This window comes from Nicotiana tomentosiformis, chromosome 2 (assembly GCF_000390325.3).
Source record: "Nicotiana tomentosiformis chromosome 2, ASM39032v3, whole genome shotgun sequence".
In the NCBI taxonomy this organism is placed as follows: domain Eukaryota; kingdom Viridiplantae; phylum Streptophyta; class Magnoliopsida; order Solanales; family Solanaceae; genus Nicotiana; species Nicotiana tomentosiformis.
Genome location: NC_090813.1, coordinates 21,640,506 through 21,658,149, shown reverse-complemented (window position 1 = coordinate 21,658,149; position 17,644 = coordinate 21,640,506). Strand labels below are relative to the sequence as shown.

The window sequence follows — 17,644 nt, the reverse complement described above, 5'->3', positions numbered from 1 at the left end:
TCAGCAAAAGCTTTGAAGTTTGTACTGATGATGAGAATTGAATGAATTTTTGGAAAACCAACCAAGAGTCATAAATTCCTACTTACCAACAAAAATAGAGAATCACAATTCCAAATTCAGAAGGGGAGCCCTATAACAAGCCAATCATGACATAAATCAATAAAATATGTTACGGCGTGCAGCCCGATCCCATCAATATCCTCACCATCAAGCCTTCGGCCTCACTCAATCTTCAATCTCTCCAGTCTTTCGGGCTTACAATGTCATAAAAAATCAGCCCGAAATGATAATGTGATGTATCAATAAATGGTAACAGAGACTGAGATATGATATGTAAATGAATACGTATGACTGAGTATGTAATTGCAATGAAAGCAAATAACTCAACAGCACAAATGACCATAGTGGGTCCCAACATGATAAGTATATAGCCTAGACATGGTTTCTAACATAGATCACAGCTCAATTACTCTAGCACGTAGAGATTTCATAGATACAAATAAGATTAGGTAACTACACAGTATCACAGAAATAACCGAGTCACAATTCACACGGTGCACGCCCACACACCCGTCACCTAGCATGTGTGTCACATTTCACTCAAATCCGACTCCAAATTGATGTTCAAAACTCGAAAATTCACTTTATGAAACTTTAGGTTAAAACCCCCAATTTCTATTTATCATTCATAATCCAATTACCAAAAACAAAAATAGAATCACGAAATATAATTAAAACCAAGTATAGAACACTTACCCCAATCCTTGAGATGAAATTTGCTTCAAAAACCGTTTTAATCCGAGTCCCACGTTTCAAAATATGATGAAAGAACAAAAAACCTCGATATATAGTTCTGCCCAGCAAATTCCATATTTTCGGACAAGTGCTCGCATCTGCGACCTTCGCTTTTGCGGAAAAAGGCTCGCATTTGCGAGAAAAACCTCGACCCTCCAATGGTCACTTCTTCGATGCTCAGAACAACATATGCGGTCGCGCTTCTGCGCAAATTCCTCTACATTTGCTGACTCCTGCCCAGCAGTGCATTCTCACTTCTACGCGCCTGGCTTGCTTCTGCGGCCATTGCACCTGCGCAAAACCAGTCGCAGGTGCGGAACACCAGAACTAGCAGCTTAGCAACAATTCAATATGCGATGAAATGATCTAAACCTTGTCCGAAACTCACCCGAGCCCCTCAGGACCCCGTCCGAATATACCAATAAGTCCCGTAACATAATACAGACCTACTCGAGGCCTCAAATCACACATAACAACATCGAAATGATGAATCGCACCTCGAATCGAACTTAATAAACTTTGAACTTTTAAACTTCCAAAACTCGTGCCGAAACATAATAAATCAACTCGGAATGAACCCAAATCTTGCACACAAGTCCCAAATGACATAACAAAATTATTTCAATTTTCGGAACTACAATTCGAATCTGATATCATCAAAATCAACTCTCGGTCAAACTTATGAACTTTCCAAACCTTCAAATTTTTAACTTTCGCCAATTAGCGTCGAATCCTTCTAGAAATATCCAAATGCAACTCCGGGCATACGCCCAAGTCCAAAATCATCATCCGGACCTAACGGAGCCCTCAAAACTTCGTTTCGGGGTCAAATTCATAAAAGTCAAATTTGGTCAACTCTTCCAACTTAAAACTTAAATCATGAAATTCATTCTTCCAAATCGATTCCGAATAACCTGAAAACCAAAACCGACGATTCACATAAGTCATAATACATCATACGGAGTTACTCATGCCCTCAAACTACCGAGCGAAGTACAAATACTCGAAACGGTCGGTTGGTCGTTACAGTAATGTGGAGATTGATGATGATATCATGCATCGTATTGGAGAAGGGTGGATGAAATGAAGGCTCGCATCCGGTGTCTTGTGTGACAATAAGGTACTACCAAGACTTAAGGGTAAGTTCTACAGAGTGGTTGTTAGACCGGCTATGTTGTATGAGGCGGAATGTTGGCTAGTCAAGAACTCCCATGTCCAAATGATGAAAGTAACGAAAATAAAGATATTGAGTTGGATATGTGGGGATACTAGGAGAGACAAGATTATGAAGGGATATATTGGGGGCAAAGTGGGAGTGGCTTCTGTGGCAGACAAGATGTGGGAAGCGAGGCTGAGGTGGTTTGGGCATATGAAAAAAAAATGCACAAATGCTCCAGTAATGGGGTGTGACAGGTTGGCCTTGGTGGGTTAAGGAGAGGTAAAAATAGGCCTAAGAAGTATTAAGGGAGGTGATTAGGTAGGATATGGCACAACTTCAGCTTAGAAAGGACATGACCCTTGATGGGAAGGTATAAATAACGAAAATTAGGGTAGAAGGCTAGTAGGTAGTCGAGCGTATCTCTTTGCCATACCAGTAGTTGTAGTATTATTGTCGTATTTCTTATCATTAGATTTTTATTAATACATGTTGTTTCTCTTGGTTCGATTATCTTATTATCTTGATGTTGTTACTGCCTCTTTTTCATAGTTTTTTCACTACTGTATTTCTTTTAAACATTGATGTGGTTGTATTTTGCTTGAGTCGAAAGTCTATCGAAAACAACATATATGCCTTCGTAAGGTAAGGCGGCATATATACTATCTTCTCCAAACGCACTTATGGAATTATACTGGATTTGTTGTGTTAGTATTAAGGTATGGGAAACTTCCTTGAGGAAACCACTAGACTAGACGATTGGTGTTTACATGGCCTATAAGCTTAATTAATTAAGTTTGGTTTAAGTACTTTAGATGATTCAATAGACTGAGATTTTTGAAAGAATAAAAAAGAGATGAACGTGTAAAAGAATGGGATTGACTTATCCATTAGTATAATCTCCATATGGTTTCATATTGTTAACAAGTTTTCTTTAAATGCCCTTGGGTCTCGTCATTTGGACTTTGAAAAAATCTCGAGATGTGAAACTAAGACAACTTGCAATTAACTATGGACAACTGGACATAATTCTAGAAGGTGAAATACAGCAAGATGCTACAGGTTTATGTTACCAACAATATGTAATGTTTCTAACATGTGTTAATTTAGGTACAAACTAATTAGGATAGAACTAATTATCCAATTTAAACTTACTATTTCCTGCTGAGAATAATCAAAATTTTGTAAGTGTCTCAACTTTAACTCTGATTTGTAGTTTCTCAATATCTCATATTTACAATGTGGTTTTACCTTATTAGGATAATAACTTAAATTTCCTTTTTTATAAAATGCCAAAATATTTAATCTCCTTTCAATACATTGGTTGGTAACTTCAGAATCAAGACTATTGTTTACTTTTCTTCAAACTAGATCCAGATCTAAGGCCTGAAAGGTTAATTCCGTCATTTCCTTATATCTTCCTGTAAATCTTACTCTATTCATTTCTTTTCGTTCTCCCCTTACTACTGCCAAAATCCCCTCACTTCTCTCTTCCTCCTATCCTCGCCGGCGTTGCCGTTTTCCTCCTCCACAGATCACCCGTAAATCTACCCTTCGCCGGCGTCAACATTTCAAAATGACGAAATTACCCCTTCTCCTCCCGCTTCTCCTCCTTTGTCTCGTCTCATTTACCACCGGCGAGATAAAAAACCTCAAAATCTCCTCCGATCCACGTGCTATGATCCTCTTCGAGCGGTTCGGGTTCACACATACGGGTCAAGCCGCAATCTCAGTCTCTTCCGTCTCCGTTATCTCCACCTTAGCCACGCCCGACCCGTCGCGTCTCGGGTTCTTCCTCTTATCAGAAGAATCCCTAATTCAAGTCCTCCTTGAGCTCCAACAAAACCCTAATTTCTGCGTTCTCGATTCCAAATTCATCAATCACCTCTTCACTTTCCGCGATCTCTCGCCTCCACCAAATTCCTCATTCAACCGATCTTACCCCGTTACTTCCCCCAATGAATATTCCCTCTTTTTTGCCAATTGTGCCCCTGAATCAAAAGTATCAATGGACGTCCGTACAGAATTGTATAACCTTGATAATCAAGTGAAAGATTATCTTTCGGCTGGGCTAACTCAGCTTCCCACGTTGTACTTTCTATTTTCGTTTGTTTATTTTGGATTTTTAGGGTTATGGTTGTATGTGTGTTTCAATAATAAGAAATCTGTGCATCGGATTCATATGCTTATGGCTGCTTTAGTTGTAATGAAGGCTTTGAACTTGGTTTTCGCGGCGGAGGATAAGCATTATGTTAAGGTTACTGGAACTGCACATGGTTGGGACGTGTTGTTTTACATTTTTCAATCGATTCGTGTTGTTCTGTTGTTCACTGTGATCGTTTTGATTGGTACTGGGTGGTCGTTTTTGAAGCCGTTTTTGCAAGAGAGGGAGAAGAAGGTGTTGATGATTGTGATCCCTCTTCAGGTTTTGGCCAATGTGGCTTCGATTGTGATTGGGGAAACGGGTCCGTTTATTAGGGATTGGGTTACTTGGAATCAGGTGTTTTTGATTGTCGATATTGTTTGTTGTTGTGCTATTATCTTCCCTATTGTTTGGTCAATTAGGTCGTTGAGGGAGACTTCGAAAACTGATGGAAAGGCTGCTAAGAATTTGGCGAAATTGACTTTGTTTAGGCAGTTTTACATTGTGGTGATAGGATACTTGTACTTCACGAGAATTGTTGTGTTTGCGTTGAGGACGATTGCGGCTTATAAGTACCAATGGGTGGCAAATGCTGCCGAGGAGATAGCCAGTCTGGCGTTCTACATGGTGATGTTTTACATGTTTAGGCCAGTGGAGAAGAATGAGTACTTTGTTCTTGATGACGAGGAAGAAGAGGCTGCAGAGTTGGCTCTTCGGGATGAGGAGTTTGAGTTGTGAAGTTGAGATCTCGTGGAAGGTCTCCTCCTGTCATTTTATACGGTTTGCAGCCTAACACTGTGAGTTCGCTGAAGTTATAGTTAGGTTTGCTGGGATGATATATCATTTACTGTTTTTTACTTTTTCACTGTTATTAAACAATATTTTGGGTTATTGTAGTAGCACTGGTATCATGGAACAGTTGTTTCATTTTTGGATATTGTAAGTTCTTTCGATGAAATTACCATGTAAACCTCATTTTCATGATACAGTGGTTTATCATGGTTTCCTCCTTGTTGGTCCTTTTTCTCTTCTTTCCTCCATCTAGAAGTTTGTTTATCTGAATATGAAATTGTTAAAATGTGTTGTTTTCCATTGAAAAATTTAGTATAGTTGTGAATGTAGACTGTTTAGTTGATGATAATTACTGCTTGTTGTATGTCTTTTTCTGTGTTCTGTTGTTTGCGTCATGCTTTTACATCACTCTGGACTGGCCAAATTATGTCCACTTATATGACTGTTAGGATGCCAAATAATCCACCTTCCTCTGAATGATATAATATCTGTTGTCCAATGGCTTCTTAGTTCATTTTTGGAGTTACTGCCTATGGGCATATTGAGGATCAGAACCAGAACTGAGAGATATGGTCTCGTTCACTTCTCGTCTGTCTATTTGGACAACACCAAAGATATGTCAAAATTGTTCATTGATCGATGGATTTCATAGTTCTTGTGCTTGGTAATTATATTGCTTTGCTGAGGTGTTGAGCACATGATATCTTGTGGTTGTCTTAGTGATTAAGATAGTTATGGGCTATGCATCTGGTTAAAAGTTGTAGGATCTGTTTGGTAGACTCACTGACCTTTTTCCATAACAATGCTTTCATATTTCAAGTGTTGGTGTTGAAAATGTTCTGTAGAAAATAATGAAAACAGCTTGTGGCGTAATGTGCTATTACTTGTAAGTTAATCTCCACTTGACTTTAAACTCGAATTGGTCCCATGGATAATTACATACTGCTGATACCTTCCAATACTCTCTTGTCACTTCCACCTCCAGTAATGACTCGACAATACTACTACATGCCCATAACATTTATCATCAATGTCCCAGAAGAATGATTTAGAACGTGTTTTACCTTATAAAGCATTTTACATGAAACAATGAGGAGTAATAGATTATGTGACATAGGCCAAAACGCTTATTGTCAAAGAATCAATGAAAGCCTGAAAGGTAATAGGTCAGGGATGGTATGTTGGTGGGAATTCTTATAGTTTTTTTTTTCCCATCACTGAGATCTGAGACCCCTTCCCGATATGAGGCTTATGGAACCGCGATACAATAGGGTACATTAATTGACACGCTGCTATTCATCAGGACAATTCTGCCTTTAAGTGAGAAACAGTTTAACTGACATTGAAGGTTTTTTATTTCTACACTAGAAAGCTGGCTAAATTGAACAATGTGACCCGGAAACAAGAGTGGTAATATAATTAGGTATTTTCTGCATTTTGTGTTAGACACAATCGGGGATCATCCATCATATCTGAGGGCAGGTGTACCTCCTTTTTGCTATCTTTATCTGTTATCTTTATCAAAACACGAATGTCATTAAATATCTAGTGATAGTCTATAAGATGGAACAGATACACAAAATAGAAAGCACCATTACAATCTTGTTTACGCTGCTACAACTTTCTCTAGTCTTTTTTTCGATAGATCTAGATGCTCTTTCATACATAGACCATAATGATAGATAAGATTACATGGAACTTCTGGCTTGACTTTCGCTTTTCTGGTTGGTTCCCATACTTTTCCAGTTTTCCTATGCTGATATGGTTAGTCTACTACTCGTCAGGGAACTCATAATACGGTGTGTAGGGAAGTAATGAAGCTGCTACATTTGCCTTCATCTTACAAATTTATGAATCCCTTAGTAGTGACAGAGGAACTTAAAAATAAACAAAATAGTACTTGTTTAACTTGCAGAAAGATGCTCTCGCTGTCTGTTAAAACTCAGGCTCATCATAACCTTAAGTTGAAATCTTCATCGGCTATTGTGCTGCTGAAAAAAGGTAAGTTTAGCATCAAACTTGTGTTCACTTCCTCGCAGCTAGTAAATTTACCCTTCTGTTGCTCTGCTGATTTTGTGACAAGTTTTTAGTTCTTATACAGATGGACATAAACACACTCTTTTTCTTTTGAAATTCAGGTAGTACCGTTTTCCTATTAATTGTTTTGGTGATGTGACAGTCCTCCAACATAACCAATGAAAACGCAGCGCTATTCTCAAAGGTCTAATTGCTGGCTAGGGCTGTCACAATCCACTTATTCTTGCGCAACTATCAAATATTTCAGGGCTCTGCTTTGATCCACTTGTACGAGCAGCTAAATCATAGCAATCACTTCCTAAACAATAAAGCTAACTTCTGACAATAGAGGACTTCTTTAGTTCTTTATGGTTTGCACTCTCTTTTTTTTCCACTTTGTTGGGCGAGGGATTGATCATCTGACTTTTATATTGGGCATGCCGTGCTCTTTAACTCAAGGCAAATGATTGGTTACACATATACAAGTATAGGTTCCATGAACAGAAAACAATGAAATTTTAACCAGATCTCTTTGTTTGGTGTTACAAGATAATCTTGATAGATAAGTAAAACATGGAAGCATATCAAAGATGAACATACTGGCGGGGTCCAGACTGATAAGGTGTTCCATCAGAGAAGACGTTCGCTATCAGCTCATACTCCTTTGATAATGATAGTGAGGTTTCTGCCTGTTTGATTTGCAAGTTTTGTTCTTCTACTAGTTGATGCTTGCACATTGAAAGTGAAATCTGAGCAACAGCAGCAACAAGAAAGCCCACCTAATAGATTTTTTACCTTTAAAATGTCTTGAGAAGTTCCTTTGCTATCTCATAATGAGGATTACCAGGTTCTGACCAACAGCATTCTTATGAGTTGTGACGGATCATCAAAAAAAGCAAAGCAAAAGCGGTTGTCATAGTAGCAGCGAGCGAAATGAGAGCAACCTAAACTCTGAAAACATTGTTGTGGAATACAAGTGTCTAGAGGCGGAGTCAAGATTTTAAATTTATGGGTTCTGAACTGGTCATCGAACTCATAACTCGTCTTAGTTACTGGGTTCGCAATTAAGTATTTATACATATTTGATGGATTTCCTAATACAAATACCCAACACTCTACCTCCACCCATGTAAGTGTCATAGGGGAATTAGCAGTTCGAATGATCTTTAACTCATGAGCAGCAAATGCCTGCTTTGGATTTTCCATCTCTGCATCTTTAGTCTATTCTCCTTTACTTTAAAGAGCTCTTGACTCTATTTATTCTTGTGTATTTAGGTACAACTGAAGATTTAAGTAGTTTGATGTAATGTAATATTGTTAAAGAGAAATATAATTTTGATACACACCAGCGACACAATTAGAATTTAGACTTAGTAGGTTATGAAATAAATACATAATTTCATTTAACTTGTTATTCACGTACATATATAAAATTCGAGTGAAAAGTAATGGAAAATTTGGAAAACTGTTTGTTGCTGTAATATACGTTCTTAACTTTCTTTTGAATATGAAATTATTTGCCATTCACTATCGTAAATTGACAGTTTAAGAAATCACAAGAAAAAAGAAAATTATTTTAAGTTGTATTGCGCATGGAACTTCCATTCTGAAAGCTGCAGCAACTTTTGACTGCTAAGGCCGTTTAGATAACAATAATAATAATAATAATAATAATAATAATAATAATAAGCAGCTAAAGCCACTCATACGTCAATATCTAGAAGAAATGAGATTTTTTTGGTAGAAATGATACTAGGTAACTACTCTAAATATTATTATTTAGGAATTAGCAGACTCGTTTTGAATTTTAATTTTCCAGATAAATTTTTTGGGATACAAATATCCTGAATTGTCTTAAAATTAAAATTTTTAGTTTAATAATTCAGAATAAAATAAGTACTAGTTAATCCCTAAATAACAACCCTAAAAATGACCCTTTGCGCACCTCGCCCGCTTTTTTAGAGTTGAAATCTAGGGTGTCTTCATTTGTGAGTTGTGAACTTGTGATATAATTCATGATTATATTGTTTATAAGAAAGAAAAAACTTATTTTCCTCAGCTTCTCTTAGTCACGTTTTCCACATGTACTTAGCTGGATTAGATAAAACCCCACGATTTAAGGATAATGATTTTTTTTTGGCAGTTAACTTGAATTAGTTTCTTTACTAGTAGAACAAGAAAGAAATACACGTGAAATGGATAAAGCAATATTGTTTAGGTTGGGATATCTGTCATTGCGTTACTCCTCCTTTCTTTTTTATTTTTTGGACGACATGATGTTGAATATTACTTGTCTTATTTTTCATGTGAGTATTAATTATGGATAATGACCTTTAAAATGACTTAAATTTTACATTGTCACCATTTAAAAATTTACTAATTTATTTCATTTTTCTTGACAAGGTCAATTCCTCGTTTTGTTAAAAAGTAAAACTCTACCTTGATCATCTTTCATCAATAATGAGTTATTTTCATTTCATCCCTTTATCTTAAATTCAGGTCGAATATAATTAATGTCCAATGGGATTGTAAATATTATATATATATTCTCTCCGGTCCATTTTAATTAATTTTTTGGCCTTTTTTTGTGGTCCAAAATATTTATTTTTTTAGTTATCAAGAAAAAATTAACTTCTTTTTTTCATTGCCTTGAGAGTAAAGAGCTTAGGAGTATTTTTTATATTTTCAATAAACAAATTAAGGTTAATATGATCAATTTCATTGTTAATTAATGTTTAAAGGTGAATTCATTAATATGTCTGAAAATAACTAAAAATTAATTAAAGTGGACCGGAGGAATTACCATTGTACACCTCAAGGGCGGATTCAACTACGAGTTCAACTGAATCTATAACTTTCAATACGTCATATGGATTTATATATAAAAACTTACTAAAATCTTAATAATATTATATTTGAACTCATAATTTTAACAGTACAATAAATCAATGCTAACTTGTTTTAGAAATTGAACTCATTAAATTTAAATTCTGGATCCGCCTCTCGTACGACTTATTGGTTTCATCAACTTACTTTATCTATACTTTGTCAAGTTGTATAATACCCACCCCTATGCTCGATCATTTCTCCATAATTGATTTTTAAGTCAACCTAATTATGTAAAAAAGAATTGCATGATTAATGCACTTTCACTGCTAATAGTGTGAGATTACACTATTTAAACAGCACGCAAATAGCCACACATTTTTTCCATCTATCAACTATATCAAACTTTGCTTTTATTAATCCACTGTCCACACATATAAAAACTACAAAGTGAAAAGAACTACAACAAATTCACAGACCATTTACTAAACGAAAAACCAAACCCAGCAAAAAGCTGAAATGGCCACAGTTTTTATACCAAACAGTGACACAACAACTCCAGCCAGAGCTACCAGCTATGTCAACTTCCGGCCAGAATCCCACGTCGAACTCCTGAAGACTGATTCTCCGGCGATGTACGGCAGAAGACGGCAGCTGTGGCAGCCGCCTAGGGTGGTGGACACCGTGTCATGCCGGCAACTATACTTAAGGAGCGCCTATACGTTTTCAAGAAAAGAAACTGTCCCTCAAAAAACTAAGAAATGTTTCGGAAAGGTCAAAGAAAGGGTGGCTTCCGGCGGCAAAAAGCAGGGAAAATCCGGTCAACGGCGGCGACGGAGGAGGTTTGCGGTGGTGAGGAAAGTGAAGAAAGTTTCTTGTGCGGCGTTGTCTGGTATTTTCCGAAGGCTGTTATCATGCACTGCTACTGTTGATGTTGTGGACCATAAAAGTTAAAGTCAATGTAATCACAGTATTTTTCTCTTTTCCTCCTTTCACCTTTCATTTTTTTTTTTTGCTTTTCTTGTCTGATTATTTTTTATGTTCTGAAAAAAAAGAAGAGAGAGATAGAAAGAAAGCGTCTGCGTATATCTTCTCCTTTGCTTTGGCCAATATTAAAGCATGAGCACGAATTAGTTCGAACTTTGAAAAAAAAAGGGTGGGGAAATATGCAAGTGTAAAATTCTTAGTAGTGCTTAATTTTCTTTTTTCTTTTTAATGACGATTTTCTATTTGAGCTTGTACCCACTTTTATTCAGACAATTTTGTCAGCCAATGCTTAGCCAAATGAAAAAGAATTTACCTAATAGTATAGTTTATGCAATTAGTCAATTTTTTATTAGGTCCTTTTAATTTACAGTATTCTTCTTTCTTTTATTTTTCTCCATATGACAAAGTACAAGAATTTCAATCCCGACCTTTTACCCAAATCAAGCAATTTAACAGAATTAAGATTTAAAGTGAGAATACAAATCATTTAAGCATAATCAACTATTAAATATGTGTATGCAATATTACAATTCTTGCATTAATTGATTTAATGTAAAAATAAGGTACACATAAATTTTTATCATTGTTCAATTTGCAAGGTCAAAGAAGTAATAAAGGACTAAAGTTACCCCAGTTAAGGTAGAGCTGTTACCGTAATTAATGGGTTAAAGACGCAATGATAATGCAAGATTAAATTGAAGATTCCAACGGCTATTGACCATGATAAGCCTTTTCATTTCAGTAATTAGTGTGTCATAAAAAAAACCCAATTTTTTTTCCAAATCATCAACCACAAAAAAAAAAGAAAAAAAGAAACACAGAATCACAAAAGTAAAAGAATAAAGGAAAAAAATTGCTCACAGTAATAACGATATGATTTTAATCTTTACTCATAAGTTAATAAAAAAAACTCATAAGTTAATATATTCTATTATATTATATTATATTATAAGGTGTTATTTACTTATTTTTTATTTATTTAATTCTATTACCATTTGGGGAGTTAAGTGCTTTTTAACATATGAGATTTTGTGAATTGTGATTATAGTACATCTATATGGCTATGTAAGTTTAATCTAAAAAAATTTAAGACAGTTATGTCCGAATATATGTCGAAAGAAATTTAAAGGTGTTTATAAGGCAGGCAAGCCGATTATAGTGAAACAGTTGACATAGAACTATACATAGTAATACAACATTTGTTTAGTATTTTGATTCTTATAAAAATAATAATAATTTAGGTAAAAATTTATATATTATTTTTGCAAAATATAATGTGGAATAGCAATACTTGAACAAAATCTAAAATGGCAGGGTACCTTATGGTTCCTTTTGTACAAATCTAAGGGAATCTTACGGATATGTCCCAAATAAGTTCTAACTTACTAACTACTAGCCATTAATTATAAACTTATCAAAATTAGTCAAGCACATACAAAAATTGAAAATCTAAATAAATAAGGATTCGTTCTCTCCAAGAATCACACGCAAAGATCTTCTTCTATATTTTTAAGTGTGATCAGCAACATTAGATTCAAGACGGAAAATAAATTTCATGGATGAGGTAGCAAACAAGGCGATAAAATATAAAATTTGAGGAAGATTGGAGGTGATTTGAACTGATTTGGTATCAAAATTCGTAGTTAAAATCGAGTTCAATTTTTTTTTCCTACAACACATACATGTATCACGCATATAACTCACACATAATGTATACGTGAATATACATGTGATACACATTTGATATAAATATCATATATATATATATATGATACACAAATGATACACATATCATCTTTTTGGGAAAATATAAAAAATAGTCAGATTTACAATTGGTAATTGAAAAATAGCTACAGTTTCAAAACTAATTGAAATTTAGCCACTTTTCATGTAAAGATAAAATCTGAACAAAAATACCCTTAAAAATTCGAAAATATTCCAGCACAATATGCTTTAGTTCGAATTTTTTACATATGAGCTTCCAACATGATGTACTGGAATTTCATAATATGCTAGAGTTCCAATGTGGCCTCTCTACTCCTTCGGGGTAGGGGTAAGGTCTGCGTACACACTACCCTCCCCAAACCCCATTAGTGAAATTTTACTAGGTTGTTGTTATTGTTGTTGTTGTTGTTGCTAGAGTTCCAATGTAATATGCGGTAAGTTCATATGCAGGAGGTCCATAATTCCGCATATTATGCTGGAACTTTTCGTGTGCTGGAGTTCCAACATAATATACTGAAGGTTTATACGCAGGAGCTCCATAATCTCGCATATTATGCTGGAACTTTTCGTGTTTCGGCAAAATAAATGGCTACTTTTCAATGACTTTACAAACATTGGCTATTTTTCAATTATCAGTCCAAAACTGGTTAGTCTGTGCTATTTTTACCATCTTTTTTCATATTTATCTTCTATTTCGAATTTTCAATTCAAACCACCTCAAAACTCTATCAAATCATCCCCAAAACTGAGATTTAAGCTTCTTAATATGTATCAAATCTATTCCAATAATACCCACTCAAAAGAAAGCAAAACTTTGATATTTTTTTGACTACAAATAGCTTATTGGCTAATATTGGTAATAATTTATGAATTAACTAATTTTGTACTAACTTATTTATGGGCTGATATAACTGGTTATTTAATTTCTAATAACACAAAAATTGTTAATTATGTGGGGAATAATAATACATGTATTTTTAACATGGATTGCAATGGGTAAGAACTAATTCGCGTCGAGTGTTTACACCAAATTAATAGAAGCATAATATGTGTTTGCACATAAAATTTTATCACTTAATCATAGTTAATTAATTTAGAGTAAACAACAGATGCGAGTAAGTATTTACTATTACAATATTATGATTTTTTAAAACAACGGATGTCGTTTCATAATATATCGTATTGTATTGTTCGATGAATATAATGTTTGGATAGATTGTACCGTTTACCGTAGTTTCATGATGTCACAAATCAAAAATATGAATAATAAACTTGCAACATTACTAAGAAAAAATAAAATACGGAGTAGAATTATTATATAAAAAAGTATGATAAAGATAAAATAATAATTATTTAATAACAAAGAAATGCAAAATGAGAGAAAAAATAATATAACAATGACACCACACCAAATCTGTCGTTATATAAAATGATACTTTTTAAATTTTACGATACGATACAATAAAATTAAAGTAACAATCAAAATAAATATTATATTTAAAGTATACATATGCAATACAATAGGTAACAACCATGCACACAAGCTGTTAATCACAGTGTAAACATCAAATTGATGAAGCACAAATTTATTTTTCTTTGGCAATATTGTTTGCAACAAAATGATATTTTTATATTATCATCAAGTGTAGGAGTAATTTTGGTCTCAGAAGTCAGAACAGAAATGTAAACGAAATAAGAAGGCAACTGTTAAACAACGCGCGAACTGCTCCTCAGCCTTCTTCTTCACCTCTCGTGTAATTCCCTTCTTAAGCTTATGTCGCACCCAAAAGTAAAGAATAATATGTATAGGCAACGATGCATCATTGTTTAAGTCCTAGAATTCTCATTGTATTTATTTTGTGTAGCTCACTTTTTCTCAGATGGCTTCCAGGTAATCTTAATTGTGATTAATTGGTTGACCTCAAGCTAATTAAATTCAGAATAAATGTGAATGGTCATTTATGGTCTGTATCAATCACGATTCTAAATAATTGGGTAGGCTATGTGAATCCTTTTGCATGCATTCTACTAGGTTTCTTGATTTTTGTATAAAGAGAGAAAAAATATTGATATTTTCTCTTTAATGTGTGTTAATTTCTGCAGGATTAGTCATAGCGGCAGTTGTTACACTTGATTCGATCCAAATATATAAGAAACATGAATTATTCGGATCGAAACCAACAGTATTTTTTCAGTGTAAAGGGGAGAACAAAACAATTTTGCCAGATGTGAAGAAGAAACATGTCTTGTATACTTTCAAGGGCGAAGAGTCTTGGCAGGTTTATGATGACTGAATCTCTCTCAATTGTTTGATTTACTTACGATGGAACTTTCTCTTTGCTATCTTTTCCAGCTTTCGCTTTTACAATTCCCTTTCCTTTCATTGTTTAGGATAACTTGAACATTTAAAATTTACTAGCAATAACCATTTGTCACAATATTTTGTCATCAAAATGCTTATAGCGTGCTAGTTTCGACTACTGTCTTAGTTAGAGGCGGACCCAGGATTTTAAGGCGACGGGGGCACAATATTCTACTCAACTAGTGCCCCTAAAGGCTTTTAGTGTTTAGGGTGCCAAGTGATTTGAATTAACCTTTTTCAAGGTATACACTTATACATATACAAGATTTCTACCGAAGTTTACGGGTTTGGTGACCCTTCAACATTACACATAGGTCCGCCTCTAGTCGTAGTTGCAAAAAGCTATTCTTCTTAACAAAGTATGTTGGCATTGTGCTTGAGACGACTTAAGTGTAAAATAAAAACTTGTGCAGTTGTTTGTTGGGAAAAAGATGAGAATTTGCGATGTAGCCAATAAACATGAATATGGCAATGCATATGCCTTTATTTTCCTGCTAAAACATAACAGGTTGTATGTAGGAGTTGCCTTTTGTTGGGGGGGGGGGGGGGACCTGTTACTCCCTAAGGTTGGTGAACCTTTTACCTACATTTTGCCAAAGTGTTGGTTCATTGCATTTTCAAAGGAATTTCTACACAGCTGGTCTTTGCTAACTTACTTCCTAGTTAGACGATACCTATTGCAAATTACAAAATTTAGTTGTAAACCTGCAGCACCCTCCCACCTGTGGACTGTAGTCATAACTCTTCTTTTCAACTTTTGGCTGCAACTGCTTCAGTTGGGTTAATATTTGGCAGGGAGTGTCATGTCTTACTCTTTTTGGGTGTAGAAATTATAGTTTCCTATTTAGTGGTTGGTTTGAAAAGTCGTGCTGGGAACTGTTTAATGGTTGTTGAGTGCTACATGTGGGAATATTTTAATGGAAAATGATTTAACAGAAACAAAAGATAGCAGGGACTGAGATATTTGTGTTGCATGATGGGGAGGAATCACATCTAGAAATTAGCATGTGGGTCATGGAAGTTGTTATGCATTATTTTCAACTTCTATCAGTATATTTCAAAAATTATGCGTGTTGCTCTAGAGCTTGTGAATTTCTGTTGTTGTAGAGATTATCCAGGTTTATACTAATATGATGTGCATGGCATAAGATATATCTCCTTCCAGAATTTGATGTTGAGTGCATTTTATGTTTTAGCCTTTGACAGAGCTTACAGATAAAAAGTGCAAACGATGCGGGATCTATGAGAAGGATACAATAAAGCCTGATGATACTTTTGATGAGTGGGAGTTATGTGCTTCTGATTTTACTGATCTTGATGGGAAGTATGTTCATTTCTTAAAGAAAGAGCTCAATGCCACATTTTTGTGCCCAGAGTGTGTCCCTCGTGGTGGTGGTTAGTCTTCTAGTTCCTTATGGTATTCCTTTTTGTAGTTCTCTCTGGTACATTTTGTTAGCTGATGCAATAGAGGTCGGGCTGTTGATGTGGTGATGTAGAATAAGTCACTAATACCCTGCAGTTTTAATCTTTAGATGTTAAAGGAAATTCCTTAAGATTTTTCTTATCTGGGCTCTATTTATAGATTGAAGATTTTTTTGCTTCCGCGAATTTGTGGAGTTGGTTTACTTATATGCTCAGTACTAATTGTTAGTTCTATTGCGTTGTTTCTCTAGCTTCTAATCACTCATCTGGCTCACAAAAAGGGGGAAAGAGAATGCACTGGGCTCTAGTGCTGCTTATCTGTGCTTTAGCGTCAATGGTTTTAGTTCTTGGAGCAGTCACTGTTTACAAATATTGGAAGCGAAAGAAGAGGCAGCAAGATCAAGCTCGTTTCTTGAAGCTGTTTGAAGAGGGCGATGACATAGAGGACGAATTAGGCATTGGGCCACTTAGTCATGTTATTTAGAAAAATAACATCTTTTTTTATGTCATATCCAACATACATGTACATGCTTGAAGTAGTTGTAGAGTATAACTTGAAGGGGTAAAAAATTAGTTTCATTTTACTGTAAGAGAATGTAGCAAATGTAGGTAGTACCGTGAGCTTGGAAGTATGTGACCACTGGGGAGTTATGAGACTGTATGCCTTTTGAATAGAAGATATTATTCTTTACAATTGAGCCTCACTATGTAATTTCATTTCACTATTACTACCGTTCCTTAGTGGTTATGACTAATATCATCAAAATGATCTAGCTATAGTTTCATGATGGCTATACATAATTGTTAAATGGAGAATATACACATGTGGAATGGTATAACCAACTTTTCTGTTCACTTTGTTATCTTCTTCAAGGTGTTCCTTCTTCATTTCGATATCCTCCTCTGTATTTGTTTACATGCCTCTTGCAGCTCAGTTGCTACAAACTGCAACCTTCCAGGAGCTCTAAAACATACCCGTTTCCCTTCTTCCTAAGGTTCCCAAAGAAGTTTGAAGAGATGGAGAAGTGTCTTCGTAATGTTTCTAAAGAAGTACTCCAAGGATTGAGAATTAGGCTATTGTTCTTTTTTATGACCAATGTCTCGATTGTTGGGTATCCGAACAAAGTCTCGTATTGGAAGTTGAGAAGAGAAAGAAGCAACATATAAGGTGTAGGATACTCTTAATGGTGTGACCTTTTGGGAGAAACTATGCGAGCTTGCTCCAAAGCGAAGACTATCACATGGTGTAAAGAGTATTTACGGCTTACTTAGCCCAATCAGAAGAGACGGTTCGGTTGAACGAGCATCAAGATGATGGAGAGTAGTTGTCATGTTACGTTGAAGGGGCACGTTTACTGCCTTGACCAATCTACAGATCGATTTATCGCCTTTGTCAGTCTATAAAAGGATATCATCTTTG

At 35.2% G+C, this 17,644-nt stretch overlaps 3 protein-coding genes across 3 annotated transcripts; all 3 read left to right on the top strand.

Annotated features, from left to right (window-relative positions):
* The first annotated feature begins 3,090 nt into the window (after positions 1–3,090).
* LOC104092414 (protein CANDIDATE G-PROTEIN COUPLED RECEPTOR 7-like) lies at positions 3,091–5,103 on the top strand. The gene has a single exon (XM_009598010.4). The coding sequence runs from the start codon at positions 3,528–3,530 to the stop codon at positions 4,830–4,832; it is 1,305 nt and encodes a 434-aa protein (XP_009596305.1). The 5' UTR covers positions 3,091–3,527; the 3' UTR covers positions 4,833–5,103.
* A 5,144-nt stretch (positions 5,104–10,247) lies between these two features.
* On the top strand, positions 10,248–10,682 carry LOC104092413 (uncharacterized). Its single transcript, XM_009598009.4, has one exon. The coding sequence runs from the start codon at positions 10,248–10,250 to the stop codon at positions 10,680–10,682; it is 435 nt and encodes a 144-aa protein (XP_009596304.1).
* Positions 10,683–14,170: 3,488 nt separating this feature from the next.
* Positions 14,171–16,918, top strand: LOC104092412 (uncharacterized). The gene is made up of 4 exons (XM_009598007.3): positions 14,171–14,331; positions 14,544–14,719; positions 15,999–16,197; positions 16,476–16,918. Exons 1-4 carry the CDS (start codon positions 14,256–14,258, stop codon positions 16,706–16,708), a joined length of 684 nt encoding a protein of 227 aa, XP_009596302.1. The 5' UTR covers positions 14,171–14,255; the 3' UTR covers positions 16,709–16,918.
* Positions 16,919–17,644: the final 726 nt, after the last annotated feature.

What these genes read in the sequence shown, in the direction of transcription:
- LOC104092414 (XM_009598010.4), top strand. Translation starts at nt 3,528, where the DNA reads ATGACGAAATTACCCCTTCTCCTCCCGCTTCTCCTCCTTTGTCTCGTC.
- LOC104092413 (XM_009598009.4), top strand. Translation starts at nt 10,248, where the DNA reads ATGGCCACAGTTTTTATACCAAACAGTGACACAACAACTCCAGCCAGA.
- LOC104092412 (XM_009598007.3), top strand. Translation starts at nt 14,256, where the DNA reads ATGCATCATTGTTTAAGTCCTAGAATTCTCATTGTATTTATTTTGTGT. An exon ending in AGGGCGAAGAGTCTTGGCAG is followed by an intron (nt 14,720 to 15,998) that starts GTTTATGATGAC and finishes TTTATGTTTTAG; the next exon opens with CCTTTGACAGAGCTTACAGA. An exon ending in GTGTGTCCCTCGTGGTGGTG is followed by an intron (nt 16,198 to 16,475) that starts GTTAGTCTTCTA and finishes TTGTTTCTCTAG; the next exon opens with CTTCTAATCACTCATCTGGC.